We start from the raw sequence: 21,225 nt of genomic DNA, 5'->3' as shown, positions 1-21,225 counted from the left end.
AGGCCAAAACAACAAACAAAAATGTCTATTTTTTATATACTAATATTCCCTGGAATGAAAACATAAAACTTAAAGACAATAGAACTTCCCTAACTCCCTAAACAAAAACAAGGTAAAAAGATGCACGGCAAAAGAAATCTAACCCCCCTACTCCCTCTAATAAAGTGGTTAACAACAACTTATGTGGTAAAGATCACTTAAAACAATAACTCTGGTAATTGAAACTTCAAAAGAAAACATAAGTTGCAATGACCCCAACCAAAAGTTCAACAAATATCTCTCTCTAATTCACATTAGACAAAAGCTAGGAGTGTGCATCAAGCACAACGTATGAAATGTTCTCTAATAAAACAAAGCATCAAACTGGCAAAACAAAGCCTCAAATTAGCAAAACAAAGTATCTTATCTAATGTCCAACAAATTACAAATAGTCGCACATCACATTAGATAAACGCATGAGTTTGGCAACGAACGGGTAACAAAACGATATCAGAACGAAATCAGAATAGCTGGCTGGCGCACATGCCTACTAACTGGCACGCGAAGCCATGATGAGTGGTGGCAGTCCTCTTTAGACATCATGCTGCTGAGAGAGAAGGAACCAGTGGTCGTTGGCAACAAATTATCCAGGAACACGTTGACACGCCCATCTGTAAAACAGTGGTAAAAACAGGAGAAACATACGCACCAAAACAAAAACATAAACCAAACTCAAGGGGGCGGTACAAGCTCTAGAAAATAATTACTCCACAAATAAATTAGGTCATAACAGTGACGTTATAAAACAATAAGCCCCAAGAAGCAGTGGGTTACAGTGCATTTTATAACAGCTAAGGGGCGTTACGACACGAAGCAGAGACGCAAAAGTGGTGGCATGGTGGCACAGTGATACTTAGGCTCTGCAATGTGGTCAGCGATTACAAATTGGTTATTTTGTAACTGCTTAGAAAACCAATCAGAATCAAGGACCAGAACTGACCATTTTGTTATGTTTTTTAATGCTTGGTGATCCTATGAATGCTTAGGTGCAGAGGTGTAAAGAGTACCTGAAAACCATACTTAAGTAAAAGTACAGATACCTTGCAGTGAAAATTACTCCATTACAAGTTACAAGTCACCAATTTCAAAACGACTTGAGTAAAAGTCTTCGAGTATCTGATTTGAACAGTACTTGAGTATTTTACTCATACTGAATGTAGGCTCAAAGCAGCACTAGTCCTCAACACTTAAGAGACATGTCAGTGAAAAACTAGAAACAGTCGATTCGTGAGGAGAGCAATCGCATTTATTTTCTTAAATCATAATAAGACTGAACACCTCAAAATTGCAACAAATCATGGCCGACATCATAACCTACTGTACGTCTATTACAAACACCCAAGTCTCATTTAAGCTCAACTGCTCATAAGTAAACCAAACTCCTTCAAAAAGGTCTCTTCAATATAACGGATAAATAAAGTAATGTTAAGTAAAATCAAAAAGTCAAAGCCTTTTTGCACTGGACATGCTGGTTTGGGCCTCATGGCCAGCTGCAGTCATGTCCTCATTTCACATACACTGTTAGCCCTTACCTGCCATTTCTACAGTAATATACTGTATTGGCAACACTGTTGCCTGCTAGTTACTGTAGGTGTTTTACAGTAAACTACTGCAATGGCTGTTTGAAGATACATTATAAAGAATCTATTAACGCACTTAAGTCACACAGTCTTAGATGAACAAGTGTAAATAACAGATGAACACAATAAATCTGTCAAGATTTCACCAGAGGAGAATTAAACACAAACATCAATAACATCTTCACATATTACAGACACCACTTTCACTTTATTTCTGTCATCTGTGTAAGATCTTATTGAGATTTAACTCTAGTTCATAGTGGTTCAATTATGTTTTAAGTCACCATTATGGCGATCAGTGTTTGCTTTGGTTGGACTCTTTGACTTTCTTGTAGCTTTAAAATGTACACTTATACAATAACACTGAAAGGGACTTTACAGGAACCGCAACTTTATGTTTGCTTAGTAACTGAAGATACATCTGAAAGAATTCAATCATTAAATAATAATAATATAGCATTTAAGATTTATTAAGATATGTTTGGTAAAGTGATTACATGTTATAATGGAAAGATCTCTGTCAGAAAATCTTTCTTTGCAATTGAGACACAGTTAGACACTTGACATACAAACCTCATCAATGGTGACAAACAATCATGAATGAGTTTTGTACTATGTACCCAGCATGCATTGCAGCATGAAGCTGTTCAGTTGATTGTCACCATTGTTGAGATTCATATGTGAATTGTTCATTTCTCTGTGTCCGACTCATTCTATAGGTTAATATTTTGTCTATATAGTGTGAGAGCACTTTTGAAAATTGAAATACTATACATTCTTTTTACTGGTTTACATCACTTCATGGCAATAGTCCCACCACATGGTCAAATTTTGAGCAAACATGTTTAGAGCACATTTAGGAAGAGTTAGTTTTAAAAATAAGAGCTTTTGTAGATGTGTGACCTACAGTAACTAGCTGGCAACAGTGTTGCCAATATATTACTGTAGAAATAGCGGGTAAGGGCTAACCGTGTGTAAACCGCCAGCGATTGACATCTACCTGATACTGCACTCATATTCATATAAAGAAGCCATGTTGACAAGTTTTTGTAAGTTAGAGCAAAATCCACAAGATTGTAGTACCTTCATTGCCCTGTAAATGGCAATATTAATTATAAGATAGGTGCCATGCAAAATGTAATGTGTAACTGCATTAGTCATTACAAATGTAGTGGAGTAAAGAGTACATATACTTGTTCAAAAATGTAGTTAAGTAGAGAGTGAAAGTTGCTAATATCTTTAATACTCAGTACAACTACAAAGTAGCCAAAAAGATACTTAAGTAAAGTAACTAAGTACATTTACTCCAATACTTTACACCACTGCTTAGGTGTATGCAGTCACAGCCTTCTCAGTCTGACAAAGATCAGAGCTGCCATTTCCGTGCAGACCTGCCCCCTCTCGCCCACGGTCCGGAGAGAGATATCATCACCCATGTTCTCAACTCTGTACTATGGTATCTTCCCCTTTTAAATATACATATAAATCTATTATAAAATATATTATACAAATATTTATGTTTTTATCTCTGCTTTTATCAAAATACATCTGTGTTATTCCCAAAAAGTCCTAATGGGTTGTCACTGGCTTGTCCTACAGGAGTCTTCTAGATGATCGTCAGTTCCAGCACTCTGTGACCCAGCTGCAGCCGGCCACGCCTGTCCCCACATCAGCCCCCTCAGCTGTGGGTACCCAGGACCCTAAAGAAATGGATGGTCTGTCCAGTGCTCCTCCAGCAGACCCTAACACAGAAAACCCCAGCACTGCAGACACACAGAAGATGAGTGAATGTGACTCAAATTTACCTGAGGAAGAGTTAAAGATGAAGGAGTCCATTTGCAGGTGCAAATCAGACAGCATTTTATTTTATGTGCAAAATAATAGACAGTTAAGTGTCATTTTCTGTCTGCATGTCTCGTTCAGCTCAGCATAGAAACATAACGGTCATTAGTTTCATTATTCCATTTGTATCCTAGTTCTCTCTCTGTTTATTTTTCTATAGGTTGCCTGAGTTTTGTGACCTGGTTGAGGACATTTTGCTCAACACTCTGCAGAACCAAATGATGGAGGCTTTCTTGGGCGAGTTGGTGCTGACTGCACGACCACGAATCATTGCTCTTCCCCCGTCTCCTGCTAGGTGACATGTTTTTCATTAATTTCACTTTATCTTTTCGATTGTAACAATAATTAATTATTACAGTAGTTTCAGGGTTTTTTGTGTGTGTATTGTATATCAGTGTTGGGTGTAACTAGTTACTACGTAATTTGTTACTGTAATTTAATTACTTTTCCCTTGAAAAAGTAAAGTAAGGGATTACTCTTATTTTTTCTGTAATTTAGTTACAGTTACTTCTGATGTAATTAAACTAAATACTTTCTGTAATATGTGTGTGTGCAGAAGAGGAATTTACATCAAAATTCAAAGTCTAACTTTAAAATCCGTGCTTTAATGTATAATTCTCACATTTGTAATTAATAATAATACTTTATGTAGTTTAATATTATTTATTTGAATGAATTAAAAGAGCCTTTTCATGTCTATCCTTGAATCACTTAACTTATCAAGGTTGATGTAGGATATAGAAAGCAATTAGTAATAAGTAATTAAATACTTTTTGAAGAGAGTAACTTGTACAGTAATCTAATTACATTATCGAATGTGTAATTAGTAACTAGTAATTAATTACTTTTTCAGAGTAACTTACCCAACACTGTTGTATATATTAATCCAAGTTGTATTATCTTAGATTTCGATGTATTTTTAGAAACACAAGAGAGTCCAGTGCCGAATATAAGAGGAGCAGGGAATAACAGCGCCAGTACAAACCCCTCTATGGCAACTCTGGCTGTATTTTCACAAAAGCATTGAACTTAACGTAATACTTATCACTATATGACTTATGAGTCGAATTAAACTGTATTCAAAATAACAGCCTTTGTTTTTTTGTTTCCAAAGTATGTCCTAATGAACTAGTTAAAGAAAACCTAGTCAAATCTAGCGACTTTCTAGACAAACCTTTCTTTTAGCAGATGGTAGTGCACACACTGTAGTTTTTAGCCAGACGTAGGTTGAGCGCTGTGTGAGAGGATTGGTGTTAGTTTACAAAAATGACCACTAGAGTGAGCAGTATGCTTTTCATGTTGGATGCTCATGTAGATAGAACAGATTAGTGAAACCAGAACAAAGCTATAAGATCTAAATTTAGTTTGAATAAAAGGCCTCACTGTCAAAGCTTTTGGGGAACCCCAAGAGATTATCAAAATCAAAACGGGTTTATTCCATCCCACCAGTTTCAGTTTCTTCAGGAGTTTGTTTGATATATGATACAGTATATGAGGGCGTACCTGATCTTTCCTTTCCAATGACAAGAACTCTGAAAGGTGTACAGTTACCCCCGAGTTTCCACTTCGCTTCCCTCCACACTGAATCATTCAAATGAAGATGACTGAGATTCAAAACTGAACTTGACTGACTTTAGTTTTTATACAACCATTTGTTGGAATCGAATAGTTCAATGGTTTGATTAATTACCCTCATAGTGAATGAAGATCAAAGTAAATACACATACAACTCTGAAGTGTTAAGTTATTATAAAGTTTGTTTACTTAATTGTGTGCAAAGTAAAAAAAATCATCTTGTGCAAGGTCCACATTAGTATTTTAAGAAGACAAAGTTTGCTGAACATGTTTGTAACGTAAACACTGTAAAAAAAAGATATCTGTACAAAGGTAAACAGAAAAATATTTGTTCAAATGAAAAATAATAACTCACGCCAAAAAAAAAACAGTTTCTACAAATTTACATATTAGTGATATCACCGCCACATAAGTTGTTTGTTCTTTCCTAAACACTATATATGATAAATGTTAGTCTGTCATCACATTTCATCATTTGACTCAGTGACTTTTATTCCTCAGTCAGAGTCCAATTGCTTCGGGGATGCACTCTCGAAATGACTGCTTTTTCCACGAGTATTGTTATTCGTGTGTGTAATTTTGACCACAATGCATCACATTTCTGCCCTAATTCTTCATCAGCATGTATCACTCTTCTGAAATCTCATGTCATCACATAAAGCGTCTGTGTGCTCTGCCTCTCAGGCGTTGAAGAGTTCAGCTGAGGAGTTATAGATGGAGTTGACACGTTGTATATAACTCGCATAGGGTTCCACCTCTTCTACATCAGGCGGCTTAAAAAGAGAATATGCTTAAGTTAGTGATATGTTTCAAATGTACATTTAGAGTAAATCTAAATGGACAATCTTACATGTAAATAAACACACAAAGTCTTTGTAACTAAACATACCTAGATATTGTAAATATGTTTGTACAGGTAAATTCTTTACCTGGGGTGGTTTTTCTTCAGCTGGTGTTGAGATTTTGGATTGGCAACACATCGTTTTCAATGCACTGAAATGGCATTACAAAGATAAATGTTAATAAGGCAGACATGACTGTAACGAGAAATGATTGTACCATGGCTTTGATTTGGGTAAAGGGTTAGGCTAGATTATTAAAATATGCAAACAGGTTTTGATAAGGCAGCAAAATATCCCACCTTAAGTTGTTCAGCTTCCTGTGTAGTATGTGAACCACAGCCACAGATACAAGAATAAAACAAATAGAACAGACCGCTATGGTAATAATTTCTGTAAGAGCAGAAAAGGGAGAAGATTAGTTATTTTATTAATTAATTCATCAATAATTCCTATTTCATTCATGCCACATGGCTGAACATAAATCACAAAAAACCCAGTGACAAACATAAAGGGTGACTAATAATAATAATCACAAAATATGGAGATACAGGGCATCAGAAGGGCAGCCGCGATATGATACTGGTCGGCATTTGACCCCAGTTTTAAGTGATTTAAAATGAATCTTTATGTTTCACTAATTGTTTGCATTATTAATATTCAATGTAAAACCTCGCCTTTTCAATTATTTTACACAGTGCAGAAAAATGTGCCATTTTCTAAAGGGCACATCTTAAGCCCTGTTGAACCACACCAATTTAAAAAATATTTAAATGTTTATGATCATTTCTCTCTTGGTTTATCAATATTTTAATGATGGATTTTCATAATAAGATCACAAGGGTAAAACAACAAAATGCAGTGTTTACTGATCCCATTAAAGTAATAGTGAAGTGCCCATACACTACGAAGCAGAATGTATTATTGAAAAACTATATTGAACCATTAGTTTCTGAAAACAAGTTTGTGATGTTCATCTTAAAATCCTACTCACCTAAATTTGTAATCTGCTGCGCTGCTTTGGGGGGGTATGTGGCCACACAGGTGAGGTTACTGATGGTAACATTATCCGGCAAATACACTCGATTCTCAACAATAAAAGACATATCACCATTCCTGGCATTACTAATATTGGATGAAAAGTTCAAGGCGGGTTTCCATTGAAGAGTGGGTTTAGATTGTTCATATTTGGCTTGACAGATGGCAACCCTTTGACCATTGATAACCTCCAGCCAGCTGGTAAAGTGATGAACTGCAGTAAAAACAAAGATATCAGTATAATAATCAGTTAAAAGCATTACCAATACCAAAACCATATGTATCTCTTTAACAGCTTAAGAACACAACAAAATAGACAAGAAACAGAACGCTAAAGTGTGAAAGAAAATGGGTAACAAAAACTTTTGTTATAAAAAGAGTACATGCTTCGGACCAACTTTAAACTCAGTTTAAAAACTCCTATGAAAGTCTTTCGAGGATGTTAATCACTGATTAGTGATCAGTTGGTTATGAAAACTAAATCTAACAACAAAACATTTTCTCAGTTTTTACTTATGACTATTAACTTATGTACTTACCACTGAGATTCACTTTTTGTCCATAGCCACCACCTTTATATGATAGATCACATAAGTAAGATCCTTCATCCTCTTTTGAAATCTTTGGAATGAATAAGGAAATTCCATCTGAAGAGTTGAGCAGCTTCTTTCCATCATTACAAGTGGAGTTTTGAATAGACGAGTCAATGCCAAGCCAACATTTTTTGCTTTGCAGGCTGATGTTCCAAATGATATAAAGGAGTTCGTTCCATTTGACTTTAGGACTGTCACACTTTAAAATTACATCACTTCCCTCTATAAAAGTTTGAGCTTTAAAATCTGCAGAAATATGTAGAGATAATTATTATACAATTCAAATATAATCATATTACGCCAGTTTTTTTCACAATACATATCTTTCCCTGTCATGCCAGGCTGGTTCTTCATCACTTCCTTCCCTAACCCGAAAATAGTTGGTACAGTATGCAGCAGCTTTAGTTTGACAATAAATGTCACACAGTTATATCATTTAGTGTCCCATCACATTTTAAACACATTGTAGTATTGTACTCCATTTTTGTGTCCAATCCTGTCAGCCTCATTATTGTTTAAAAACACATTTTTCTACAAACATTCAAAGAAACTTGGTAACACTTTACATTAAGGTTCCCTTCATAAAGCATTTATAAATGTGTTCATTAATGATTAATAAGTCATTTACAAAGGCGTTATAAACCAGTTATAACTGCATAAATAAAAAGGGGGATTCTAACGAAATACCATGTGCCATTTTTAACTCACATTTTATAAATGCTTAATAAATGTATTTATTCATGATTTATTTGACTCGAAGGCAGATTCATTATTATCTTGATGTTGTTTGCAAAATATGCTGTCAGACTAAAGACTCTAGGGTGTTATGTTGGTTTTTTATTATTGTATATTTCATATCTTATGTCACTTTTCAAACCATGTTGCTTACCTGATCCGATTCCAAATGTCTTACAGTGCCCTCCAGAATGCCTTCAGATCATAATGCTTATCCAAAGCAGTTTTTTCCTGCTTACCAAGATAAATTCATCAAACTTTTGATCAATTTTTAATACTAAATGCAAAAAGGTTGTTGTAAACTTGTTTTTTTACGATGTTTTATTAATGATTCAATTACTTAATTAGTTATTACTTAACTAACCAATAATCAAAACCAGAAAACATTTATTTATTATTTATTGTAGAAACAGAATGCTTGCTCACAAGGCAACATCTCTGATGTGAATCATATATTTAGAAGTATTGACAGCCCATGAAAGTGCACTTTAAAGAAATGTGGATGCCTGTGAAGTAATCATTCACAACTTCAAAACACCAAACTTGAAATTTGTTTTAAGAGTTATAAATGTTAGCAAACCATGAAAAGTCTGCCCTAAATAGTGGATTCATGTGAATCATTTTTTAATGTTGCATTTTCACAGGTTACTAACGTTCATAACTCTTGAATAAATGGTTCACATGTGATTACTTTACATTAAGGTGCATATTCACAGGTTACTAATGTTCATAACTCATTAAAAAATGGTTCACACGAATCCACTATATTATATTATATCACACTTTCATGATTTGCTAACATTTTATAACTCTTAACATTTATAAGTTAGGTGTTTGAAGTTGTGAATGAATACATCACAGGCACCCACTTTTCTTTAAAGTGCACTTTCATGGGATGTCAATACTTCTAAATATATGATTCACAGAGATGTAGCCTTGTGAGCAAGCATTCTGTTTTTACAATAAATAATAAATAAATGTTTTTTGGTTTTGATTAACTATTGGAAGTGATTGAATCATTAATAAAACATAATAAACAAACAATTTTACGACTACCTTTGTGCATTTAGTGTTAAAAAGCGATCAAAAGTTTGATGAATTTATCTTGGTAAGCAAGAAAAAACTGCTTTGGATAAGCATCATGATCTGAAGGCATTCTGGAATCGTAATCGGATCAAGTAAGCAACATAGTTTGAAAAGTGACATAAGATATGAAATATACAGTAATAAGAAAAACCAACATGACATCCTACAGTCTCCAGTCTGACAGCCTATTTTTCAAATAAATAATGATTAAATAGGCTACATTTATTAAGCATTTATAACATGTGAGTTAAAAATGGCTCACTATTTGGCAGGTATTTCGTTAGAATCCCTTTTTATTTACGCATTAATAACTGCTTTATAATGCATTTGTAAATGATTTATTAATCTTTAATGAACACATTTACAAATGCTTTATAAAGGGAACCGTAATGTAAAGTGTTACCAGAAACGGTTTCTCTTTAATGTAAAAAATATGTTTATTACATAACTAAAAACATTTGATTGTAAACGAACTACACCAAAACTCAAAACAAAGCTTTGACATGTCCATCAATTTAATCACTGGGTTGTAAAAATTAATACTAATCAAAAGAGCTCATAAAATGTTTGGTTTGACCTTGGGAGATGGACGTTTAACATTCATTGAAGGTCATTCATTGAAAGGTCAACTTTTTTGTAAAGAACGAAAACCAGTGCCAGTTAATTGCCAGATAAACAAGTACAAAATCATTTTTCTGACCTGTGAGTTTACTCTCCAGTTCATCAGACATAGAAGCTTGACTCTGTTGTATTAAATTAGGGCCCACGAAGATGGTTTGATCTCCTCCTTAAATGGTTAGTGACACAGCATGTTAGTAACAGGTTAATAAACAGGTTAATATGACTGCTCAGCACAAGGAAAGCGAATCACTCAAGTAATCCAGTTTCAGTTAGTTTCTCAGTAATGTTCTTATTACACAAATGTTATTACATGAATTAGTAATGTAATATTAGTCAAATGATTATTGATTTTGACATGACATTCTTTAACATTCCTTAACATTCTATAGATTATTTTACAGACCTAGATTATCATATTACTTTATTGTAGGAGGAACAGGCCTTAATCTGAAATAATCTAAACACCTGTCATAAATCAACAACTGCCATACAAGCCCGTGCAACATTTAAAGGGGCATTGTTGTTAACAGTCACATCAGAAATGTCATTTTGTTCCATACACACTTGCTCTTATGTTCTACATTCGCAGTTTTCTTGTCAGGTGCATCTCTTAGCCTCAAAAACCTCAGACAGTCAGTTCCCCCCAAGAATCCCCCCAGAGAGGAAGAGAGCTTCGTCATGGCATGTGCTCTCAGAATAGCAACAAACACATGCAGAAACACAAATAAAACCATCACGTGTGCATGAGAGAACATATTCCTCATTCTTCTCCACATTTATCATCGTTATGAGTTCGGTTTAACCCCACAGAGACACAAGGCTAAAATCTAATAGTGTTCTTCAGTAAGTGGAGCTTTATAAAGGCCGACCCACCCCCACTGACCAACTGTTATTATGTACACTTTCAATTTCACCATAGGTTAAAACCACAAAGAATCGCTTGATGTCTAATCTGTGGCCTACAAAACAAAGGCTAAGATTTTAACCACATAGCAAGTGGTTGAATAAAGAAAACAGAAAGGGAAATAGGGTGTATTTCACCCGATGTTCCTAAAGAGATTACCCAAAAAATAAGAGTTCAACCAAAAATTATTTTTTTTGTCAGAATTTATTCACCTTCATGTTATTCCTATTACTTCCTTCAGCAGAACACGAAGATATTTTAAAGAACGTTTGTAACCAAACAACATTCCATTGTATGGACACAACATCATTGAGACAACAAAACATCTTTCTTGTTCTGTTGCAAAAATGAGTCATAAACAAGTTTTGATTTACGTGAATAAATGATGTCAGAATTTAAATTTTTAAGTGAACTATCACTTTAAACGAATAGCTACATAAGTTTTATTAACGGCACCAAGCTTTCATAAGGGACCAAAACATACAGATATGAAGTATATCACAACACACAAATGTGTTTGAACAAACCTCTTGTATGAGTTCTTGCCACAAAGATGCTCAGAAACACGATCGCTGCCAACATCCGATTGTTCATCATTTTGTAGCTCCAAAAAAACTGTTTAACTCTTCACTGAGAAGTCTGTTCTTTCTTGAAAAAGAACTCTTGAGTCCAGATTTAAGCTGTTATGTAGTAAGTCAGCGTACTTTCAGATATCGTTACCAGTTTGTCAGTTTGTCTTTTTTTTCAATGTCTTCAGCATGAAGCAATACATGTTTAATCCATGTTACAAAAATGTTTTTCTCGCTATCTGACAATATTTTTACTCATTCCTTTTTTTCTCTCATCTCTTTCCCCTCCTCTTGTTCCTTTCAGTCATGTGACGCTGTATTGAACACTCCTCCATTTTTTATCATTTTCTTCTCCCACATATGAAAATGCTGACTTCCTGCCTTGTCAACCACTGCAGTCATATGCAAATCTTTTCTTTTTGCAGTCTGCCTGTAAAAAAAAGTATATTGGGTCATTTTGTTGTGTTATCTCCCTGGCGGAAACATGATTTCAGTAAATTGTTTTATACCAAATATGAAAAATCTCAATTCATTCTTCTTTACTATATCTTAAAAGTTTACAGTCTGTTTAAACAATTATTTTTCAGTAGTCAGGAAGTCTTAATTTTTAAGGGCAGTCTTCCACACAAAACCTTTCCAGTGCACTGAAACATTGATATTTATTTTTGAAATTTACAATTACAATCAGAGTAATTTGGCAGCAGTTCAACAATCATAAATACACTGCACAATTTAGAATTGTTTGGAAAAAAGCCTGGAGTTTGGCCATGCCCCATGCCGATGCAAACCGAGCCCAAAATATCTCTTAAAATCTTCCAGATTTACCTTATATTACATCTGTGTGGCGGCATGGATTGTAACTATAAAGTTAATTTTCTCAATGTTGTCACATTTGTCACATTCATTTTTATTAGTTACATAAGACATAGACAAAAAACAACAACTGTTTGTCATGTTTACATATTTACTGTTATGTTTTTGGGTCGCACCCAACTGTTGAGTTGTAAGTTGTAAAACATTTTTAAAAACATTGCTCTGTAACTGTGGTAGACCATATGAGACCAGTTTTATTGCACTTATGCTTTTTGTTGTCCTTATGTTGTTCCAAATTGCTTCCATTGTTTACCTCATTTGTAAGTTGCTTTGGATAATAGCGTCTGCGAAATGGCTAAATGACTAAATGTAAATGTAAATGTAAATTAACCAATGCTGGGTTGTTTCAACCCAAAATTTTAACCCATTGTTGGGTCAATTGTAATCATTTTCTGTGTTAACCCAACCAAATGGTCTTTTTACCCAACACTAGGTTAAAAATAACCCAATTTTTTAGAATGTATTTATTATATTTAATCAATATATATATATATATATATAAAACAAGAACAAACAATGTGTAAACAAGTGTATAAACACATTGTTGTGGTGTTTACTATCAGTGTCATCAGGTGGCTGTCGCGCATTGTATTATGGTTAATATAGAGTTAGTGAATGTACCGTCGCCTGGAATTATAAGGTTCTATCTGCGTTCTGAGCAATTTTGAGATAACGAGCTTCAAAGTTTTTCTGTTCCATTTGACTTTGCAGATAAAACCTTTTTGTTTTCTAAAATAGTCCCAAAATCTACACAACATAAAGAAATAAACATGACAATGTAAATAAGTTGTCTCAGAATATATGATGAAAAACTAAATTTTGAGAGAAAAAAATTGCAAATAGAACCTTATAATTCCAAGGTGACCATGCATCAGTTGTACCGTCAAGGTGCATTGTTGGTTAAAAAAGAGTCAACGAATGTAGGAAATGAAGTAGTTCACTCAGCTTTTGGACACCATACCAAATACACTAGAAAAAAACTATAGTGCACTTAAAGGGGATATATGAGGACATACTTGTATGTACTGTACATAACAGAACCATCAAACTGTTCTTTTAAATGAACTTTGTACAAATGTATTTTAAAAATCATCTCAGAGAGATATTAGTTCTGCCTGCAATTGATAAATACCACTGGTGGAGTAGTATGCATGGTGTACTGATTTGGGAGCTGATTGAGATCAGCATACTTTGAACATTTTGTCTCAAATTCCCTCATTCAAAATCTTTTGTGGGTGTCACTTGTAGTCATGTAGTCATGAGTTGTTTGCTATATAAAATATGATCTATTTGCTTCTCAATATAGTGAATTTGGCTAATAACAAACTGATCGCGTATCTACAAACCATACACACTGCTTTCTATAAGTGAAAGTAGCCTACCCAAGATAAAGCGAATGAGAAACTACTGTCACAAACACATTGTTTTCTATAAGCATACCTGTTTCCCCTGGGGCCATTCGCGAAGGCGTTCTGGTCCCTGTTGGTTCGGTCATGACCGCTTTCGGGAGTGAGACCCGCGTTCGCATCCCGGGGTTTCATGTGTGAAATAACTAAATGGGAGGGTGGTGGGAACCCATGTACCCATGACAAACCCATCGCGTGTTTACAAACCATGCAGTTTTCTATAAGTGAAGGTACTCAAGACAAACACATTGCGTTTTCTCTAAGTGAAAGTAGTTACACAGGACAATCATGTCGTGTTTACAAGCCATACACATTGCTTTCTATGAGTGAACAGACTAACGTGTCATAGTGACATTTTATCTACTTTTAAGTTGCCACAGGTCCCTGAGGTCTCTCTTTTGTGTCCTGTGAGGCTGGGAACAGTGTTCTGTGTTGGTCTGCGCAGCCAACAACAGAACAGTTAGCATGCTTTGCTCTGCTTTGCTTGCTTTTGCCAACTAATTAACATGCAAAAAAAATAAATGGCGGGACTGCCATGGGTGGACACATTCAGAAAAAGGGGCAGTAATATTGTAATAAGAACAGCTACTTACATCAGAAGGGGAGCAAAATCTGAACGGCTCGTTTTCTCACAGGCTTGCAGAGATAGGCTCACATAAACAAAGTTACTGCGCTGTCATTTTTCACGTTTTCTGAGTTGGCAGATTCACCAGAGACACGATTATAGCACTTAAACATGGAAAAAGTCTGATTTTCATGAAATGGCCCCTTTAATTGTTTATGTTAAACAAGGTTAGAAAAAACAGCACAGATGTTGTGTATAGTTCAGGCAGATGCAATCACACAGGATGCGGTTAGTGGTACCCCCAGATCATACATGGATATTAGCGTTGTCAGCTGTGTCTGTGTGGTGAGTTTGTTGATGAAGTGTTATTGATTAGGAAAGTGCAACACGTTCTCAAATGTGCAATGCACAAAAAAGCTGACAAATAACAGAACCTTCACTATCTCATAACGCCTTCAGACAAAACACAACTCATCTTGATCTGATAAACAAGAACAAGAATATTTTTGTCTGTTTGTATTTGCTTTACTTTTTGTGCGCTCCATTAATTATTATTAAAAAAACAAAGTTTCAAAGTTATTTATTAAAGTAAACACGTTTCGGCCTAAAAAGTCTTCGTCAGGCTTTTAGTTCGAAATGATGTGTTTATTTTAATAAACAATTTTGGGAGCAGCAGTGACAATGTGCCGATTCTTGTTTTTTCATGAAGTATTTTGGCTGATGGTGCACCTCCCCTAAGTGTTTTTGGGATGTGCACATTTTCTGAAATTGCACGTTAATGGTGGTGGACCCCCTTGCTAAAAAAATAATTATTTATGGCAACAACAAAAAAATCACAAAATATGGAGATATGATCTTTCAGAAGGACAGAGGCGATATGTAATAATGACACTGACACATGTGTTTCCTTAAATCAGATCTGATTTAATATTGTGGTGGCCTGGAATCCTCTGTGTCTCAGTGGTTTAAAATTTGATTGCCAAAGCCACACATTGTTCAAACATATTGTAGAATAGGTGTATGTAAATAAGCTTTCCTTACAAGGAAATTGTGAGTAGCCATTTCTTCTGAATGCCATCTGCGGGTTTGAAGAGTTGTTCCAGAAATCACCTGTTTAGTGGGTCAGAACTTTAATTGATGGAAGCATGGGAAACTTTTCTGTGGCAAATGATGTAATTTCCCATCCGATCAATGGCTTGAGTGTAGTTGGATACTTACTGTACTTGAGATAAAAAATATTTTAGCATTACAAAAGTATTATTACTTGTGTTCAATATTATTTATTGTGGAAGCATTGAGTACATTTTTAAAAGAAACTTGACTTTTCACCTAAAAATATATTTATTTGAGTTTTTTAGGATTGTTTGTTGGTAACTATCTTTTTTACAGCATCTCTCTTTTTGAACACACAACCACACACTCACCCACACGCATATATTTAATATGTGCAAAACTAACAGCACAAGCCGCAAACAAACAATCCTCTACACGATGTTACTGTGAAGACTGTGTCATTTACAGCAAGTCACCTCAGCTAAGGCGAAATGCAGCGTAATGGAGCAGCATACTTTCGGTTGAAACTGTTGTATGACACATCGTATCTCGTAACCTTTCTCGATTCAACCTCAACAGAAGCGACAACACTAGCTAGTCGAGCAAGTTCACACGCTTATCTGCCAGCAGGGGTTGGAACAGTTTTTTTTCAGCAGGTGCATGATAACCCACACACTTGAACTACTTATTTTCATTATCATTCTCTTTTTTTGGCATATGTGTTGTAGGGAAAAGAAATTAACTTTCATAAAAATGAAATGGAATCTAAAATTCTACAACTATTCTACAACTGTTCAATTCAAGTGACTTGATTTCAAAGCTTATCAACCACCCACCTTAAGGTTTATCTGTAGTTGGTGACCCCTGGCAAACACAAGGACTTCCTCTTTCAGTTTTTTAATGCTACATAAACATTAAAATATCTGTATCAAAATGTTAAACAAACATCTTTAGGATTTAATTATTCCCATGAAATGAAAATATAAAAACTGAAACAGGGCTCCAGTGTTGTATACATCTTACACAGTTTTGGCAAAACGTATGAATTGAGTGGGGGGAGAAATGCTTACACGCTCAAAAATCCCATAGGAAATACGTTTACATTGAGAACATTTTTCTCCGTGAATAATAGGATTTGTTAATTATCTCATGCAGTAATATTTTGTAGCCAATCGTTCAGCTTTGTCCATGTGTTGTGCTGAGCTTCAGTTTCCACTCCAACTATGCAACATGAATACAAAGTTTCTTTTATATTTTTAATATATTTTAATAAAAAGCAAATTAATTAATTTTCCACACTTTTGGCCTATGACAATATTTAGATTTTATCCAAAGCAACTTAAAAATAAGAGAGCATTAATTTAGCAAATGAGCTAACAGTAAATGCAGTCTACAAAGGCATATTTACGATTTCTCTGAAGTTAAAGTTATAGGAAAAGATGAAAAACATACATGTTTTTTTAAATACCGTATATAAACACAGTTGCAGAAAATTTGACAGTTAGGGGTTAGTCAGGTAAATGCAGTGTGTATTCTATTGTTTCTTAAAGGTTGTGGTGGACCCCCTTGCTCAGGAGTAGGCTGGCATTTCATTCCAGAGTGGAACCAGTAAACTGTAAAAAAGAAAAAGAAAAGAATGGTTAGATGTTTTTGTGAGTGATTTTAGAAGTTACGAATTAAAATATTGGAAATGAACAAGGACACCTCTGCCTATGGAGCTTGGTAGCATCTTTCTGCCATTGCTGCCTGGAGATAGTATGTGAAATTGCTTGTTTACAAACTAATCCAGGTGCTGTAAATAGGTTTGTTTCTATTTATTACATATGGTTACAGTTTTACAGTAAATGCCATTGCTCCCCTCCAAAAATATTTTCTGTATTCTGTACACATTAAATTAAAATACACATAATAATGTAACAGGTTTCAAGACTCAAAACAGAAGGTTAGTAAAACCAAAGAGGTGTGATTATTGATTAACAGGCAGATGAATGGAATGCAGATGATCGTACTGACGGAATCTTCTTCTGTTACCAGGGATGGAACACACTTGGTGACCGGAGAGATGGACGTTCCAGGATTTGGGTACAGGTAAGGGGTGTTGGGGTGGAGATGGGATGATTGGATATGACTTGCGAACCGATGGAGGAGAAGAAGTATATCAGGATGTGGAGATTTTGGAGATCACCAGTAAGTAGCATACGCTAGGGTATGAATTTTTCACCACAATAGAGACCAGACACTGTGGCTGAGTGAACAGTTTGTTCTTATAGTGTTTTTGATGAGGTTAGATGATGAGAGCTGTTGTGCATGATCAATATTCTGGTTATTGAGTGCATTGAGTGGTGGAAAAGCCTGGTGTAGCCGTGACAAATAATAATCACATTAGATTAAAATACACAGCCCTACCACTTTGAGGTAAATCATTATTCTACTGAAATATAATTCACATATACAGTATATATATCTCAGCAAACACATTTTGAGCATTTAGAAAGTTCTTAAGTGTTTTGCACATTTTTTTACATCATCTATACAAAATTTATCGCTCCCTGACATGTCTTATTTAACAGCTAGTCACTTCCTTCCCTAACCCTAAAATAGTTACGACTGATGTTTGATCCAGACAATACATACCACATATAAAGTAATAACAAAACATTTGGGTAATCTTTCTGACCTGACATGAAAACAGAGTAAAATACTGAGAACAAATTGAATGCCTGGATAGGATACTCCACCTAAAAATGAAAATTCTGGAAAAAATCAAAGGGTCAAAGGTGCCCTAGAACTGTTTGTTTTGCTAAATTCTTTAAATATCTCTAATATCTGTTTCATATATATAATTTTGTTTTCAACAGAACAAAAAAAATGTATTATGGTAATTATGGTAGTCAATGATGTCCCAGAAATGTCAGTTGCTAACATTTTTCCAAATATCTTTGTGTTCATCAGATAAAAGAAATGTATTCAGGTTTGGAACAACTTGAGGGTGAGTAAAAGATGACAGAATTTTCATTTTTCGTTTTTACCAGAGGGGTAGAATAGAATTGAGGTTACGGTTGAGCAGTACTTTTAAGAAGTTAAAGCAGAGGACGGCTGCAGGACCAGACAGTCTTAGTGCATTTATTTTGCACAAAAATTGTGCAGCTTATTTTTCAGAGTTCCCTAGATACTCATATTGTTCTGGCAATGTGGAAGACGTCACATTTAATACCTCTAGCCTTATCTCCAATTATTATAAAAGCCTTGGAAATTAAAAAATTGTGGTAAAACAGCTGTTAAAATCAGTAGAGGGTAAATTACGCATCAGTTTGGATATAAGCAGAATCAAAGTACTGAAGATGCAGTAGTAACATTGTCTGATCTGATCCAGAAACATCTAGACAAGCCTAAAACTATAGCTCATGTCCTTTTCTGGATTTCACATCAGCATTCAATACGATACAACCAGAGCTTCCATTTACAAGAAGGAGGCTAAGACGCTTTGGTGCAAGCAAACAGATCTTGCTTTTGTTTTTTCAATCGGTTATACAAAGTGTTATATGGAATGTGTGCATGGTATAGTTGTCTTTCAGTTCAAACCAAAGCTAGATTGGTCAGATTGATCTCTATGTGTTCTAAGATTGTGGGCCAAATGTTAGAGCCAAGGCTGTATGAGAAAAAAAATACTGTCCCTGACTAGGGTTGTAATGGTATGGGTATTCACACCAAACCGTCACGGGTAACATTCCAAATATATTCATCATTCCTATGACCTACTTAGGGAGTAGGGCATATAGGAATGATAACTTCATTTGGAATTTCCCCTGTGTACCGTTACACCCCTATCCCTGGCAGATAAAACCGTGGCTGATTCGTCCCATATTTTATATGAAGAATATCAATTTCTGCCATCAAATAGAAGATTTATAGTACCATATGCTAGAATAAATAATAATTCCTTTGTTAGTCGATAAAATTACTAAATGAGAATTGGGGATCGAAGTAGACCTTATGGTTCTGAAAAAATGGGTTGTGTAGGGGGATGGGTATGTTTTGTTGTTTATTGTGCTGTTTATTTTTGTGTGATGTGGATGTGTATTCTATTCATGATTGTCAATACATGAATAGAATACACAAAATGATTACCAAATGATTGTAAGATAGTAAACAATGTGGGATGTGAGACAAATTTTGGAAGAAATTCCAACATTAAATCATCCAAAAAGGCAAACGCTCTGTGGTTAAACTGAGGTCATAATGGTGATAAATGTGCAGCAGAATGAGGAATCTGTTCTCTCATGCACATGTGATGGTTTTATTTGTGTTTCTGCATGTGCATGTGCTTGTTGCTATTTTGAGAGCACATGCCATGACGAAGCTCTCTTCCTCTGGGGGGAACTGACTGTCTGAATTTTTTGAGGCTGAGAGATGCACCTGACAAGAACTATAAATGTAGAGCATAACAACAAGTTTGTATGGAACAAAATGACATTTCTGATGTGACTGTTAACAACAATTGCACTTTAAATGTTACATGGAGTTGTTGCAGGCCAGGTGTTTAAACGACATTATTTACGAGGCTACTTTACCTTGTTTTGAATATATTTTATATATAAATATATTGTTTTGCTTAATAATAATGTGTATATATGGCCAGCTCTGAGCTTGACCACAAAGTATGTTTATGCATGATGTATATGCTGAAATAGGATGACTTATATATACTGTAATACATAAATATGAATTATTATTTATAAATGGCACCTTAAGACTTCATAACCTATAATAATACAAACATATATAAAATATGTTACATTAAATTGTATTTGAACAAACCTCTTATGAGTTCTTGGTATAAAGATGCTCAGAAGTACATTGCTATTGTCCTATTGTTCATCACATTCCTCCAGCTGAACATTTTGTTTCTCCTTTACATGTATATGTCTTCTCTGTTCTTTCGTGTCCGCATTTAAACTGTATGCACTTGTAGTCAAATTACGTTCACATCGCAAACAGCTCTGTTTGTCTTTTCAAGACATTGCTTCCTTTAACTTTTTCTAGCTTCTCTTTAAGTGTTTTTTTTTTCGTTTGTGTCATTTTATCGTTTCATTTTCTTCCCCACATATGAAAATACTGACTTCCTGCCTGACTGCCTTGTTAACCACTGCAGTCATCTGAAAACATTTGCTTTCTGCACAGTATGTCAGTATGTGACATCTTGATGCTTCTGATAATATACAGTATGTTGATATTTGCCTTTTAATATACGACTTATGTAGGCCTATTTCTTTTTAAAGATTCAAAAATACAACTGTGTCAAGAACATGCAAATATACCTCATTACAACAAATTAAATCAATCACATCTAAAAGAAAGTATTAGTACCCTATTAGTCGGAGCTAGTGCTATTGCTGGTTCAGAGCTGGTTCCACTGGTGAACCTGCTAAGAACCGGTTTGCTTTCCACAGGTTAGAGAGCCACAAGGGAGCGAGGTCATACGTCACTGACTACGTCTCATCTTTCCCAGCAACGTTAGCGCGGTAGCGCCAAACTTAAAACACCATCAACAATGGCGGACGTTGCGTTGCTTGTGATGTTCATGGCTTTGCAAGCGTACATCTGCAGAGGACCAGAGTGCAAGAAAACAGTTTGTTTCTTCCTCAAACCAGTGTTGCTTTTGTTTCGCGTCCATCGTGAATTGAATTGAATTGAATTTCAAAAATAGCGGTCAGTGTTCTTCAGTGGTCACTGTAACCCCGCCCCCTGACCCAAGCAGTTCTTACTTCTAGCCCAGCAACGTTTCGGTGCTAGATAAGAACCACTTTTTCTGGTTCGGAGCTGGTGCTTTGCATGTGGAAAGACAAGGAACCGACTTGGAACTAGGCTCTGGCTCCGAACCAGCACCGAAACTGCCTTGGTGGAAAA

The 21,225-nt window shown here is 35.2% G+C and overlaps 3 protein-coding genes across 4 annotated transcripts in view; 1 reads left to right on the top strand and 2 right to left on the bottom strand.

Annotated features, from left to right (window-relative positions):
• cfap65 (cilia and flagella associated protein 65) overlaps positions 1 to 20,506 on the top strand; it is a 44,901-nt gene extending 24,395 nt beyond the window's left edge. Inside the window, exons 30-33 of the mRNA XM_057336170.1 lie at positions 2,950 to 3,075; positions 3,219 to 3,461; positions 3,622 to 3,756; positions 17,353 to 20,506. Coding sequence (XP_057192153.1) covers positions 2,950 to 3,075; positions 3,219 to 3,461; positions 3,622 to 3,756; positions 17,353 to 17,410 — 562 coding nt within the window. The 3' untranslated portion in view covers positions 17,411 to 20,506. The remainder of the gene's footprint in view (positions 1 to 2,949; positions 3,076 to 3,218; positions 3,462 to 3,621; positions 3,757 to 17,352) is intronic.
• On the bottom strand, positions 5,201 to 13,849 carry LOC130555728 (cell surface glycoprotein CD200 receptor 1-A-like). 2 transcript variants are annotated; one of them, XM_057336175.1, is made up of 8 exons: positions 13,735 to 13,849; positions 11,380 to 11,851; positions 10,028 to 10,114; positions 7,453 to 7,752; positions 6,870 to 7,127; positions 6,178 to 6,268; positions 5,966 to 6,029; positions 5,201 to 5,809 (listed from the first exon to the last, which is right to left on the bottom strand). In XM_057336175.1, the coding sequence occupies exons 2-8, from the start codon at positions 11,447 to 11,449 to the stop codon at positions 5,717 to 5,719; spliced, it is 963 nt and encodes a 320-aa protein (XP_057192158.1). In that variant the 5' UTR covers positions 11,450 to 11,851; positions 13,735 to 13,849; the 3' UTR covers positions 5,201 to 5,716. The 2 variants fall into 2 exon arrangements, with proteins under 2 accessions (XP_057192158.1, XP_057192159.1); XM_057336176.1 differs by lacking the exons at positions 11,380 to 11,851; positions 13,735 to 13,849 and adding an exon at positions 10,513 to 11,373.
• The window catches only part of LOC130555726 (uncharacterized), an 18,301-nt gene continuing 13,683 nt past the window's right edge, over positions 16,608 to 21,225 (bottom strand). Inside the window, exon 8 of the mRNA XM_057336174.1 lies at positions 16,608 to 16,931. Within this exon, the coding sequence (XP_057192157.1) occupies positions 16,908 to 16,931 (24 nt within the window). The 3' untranslated portion in view covers positions 16,608 to 16,907. The remainder of the gene's footprint in view (positions 16,932 to 21,225) is intronic.

Source organism: Triplophysa rosa, linkage group LG6 (assembly GCF_024868665.1).
Source record: "Triplophysa rosa linkage group LG6, Trosa_1v2, whole genome shotgun sequence".
In the NCBI taxonomy this organism is placed as follows: Eukaryota; Metazoa; Chordata; class Actinopteri; order Cypriniformes; family Nemacheilidae; genus Triplophysa; species Triplophysa rosa.
Note: the sequence above shows the minus strand (reverse complement) of the source record. Positions and strands in the feature narration are given on the sequence as shown.

Excerpts from the sequence above, each read along its gene's own strand:
- LOC130555728 (XM_057336175.1), bottom strand. The coding sequence starts at position 11,449 with ATGATGAACAATCGGATGTTGGCAGCGATCGTGTTTCTGAGCATCTTT. Across the intron at positions 10,115-11,379 it reads GGCAAGAACTCATACAAGAG|GAGGAGATCAAACCATCTTC; the intron begins GTTTGTTCAAAC and ends TAACCATTTAAG. Across the intron at positions 7,128-7,452 it reads ACAAAAAGTGAATCTCAGTG|TTCATCACTTTACCAGCTGG; the intron begins GTAAGTACATAA and ends TTTTTACTGCAG.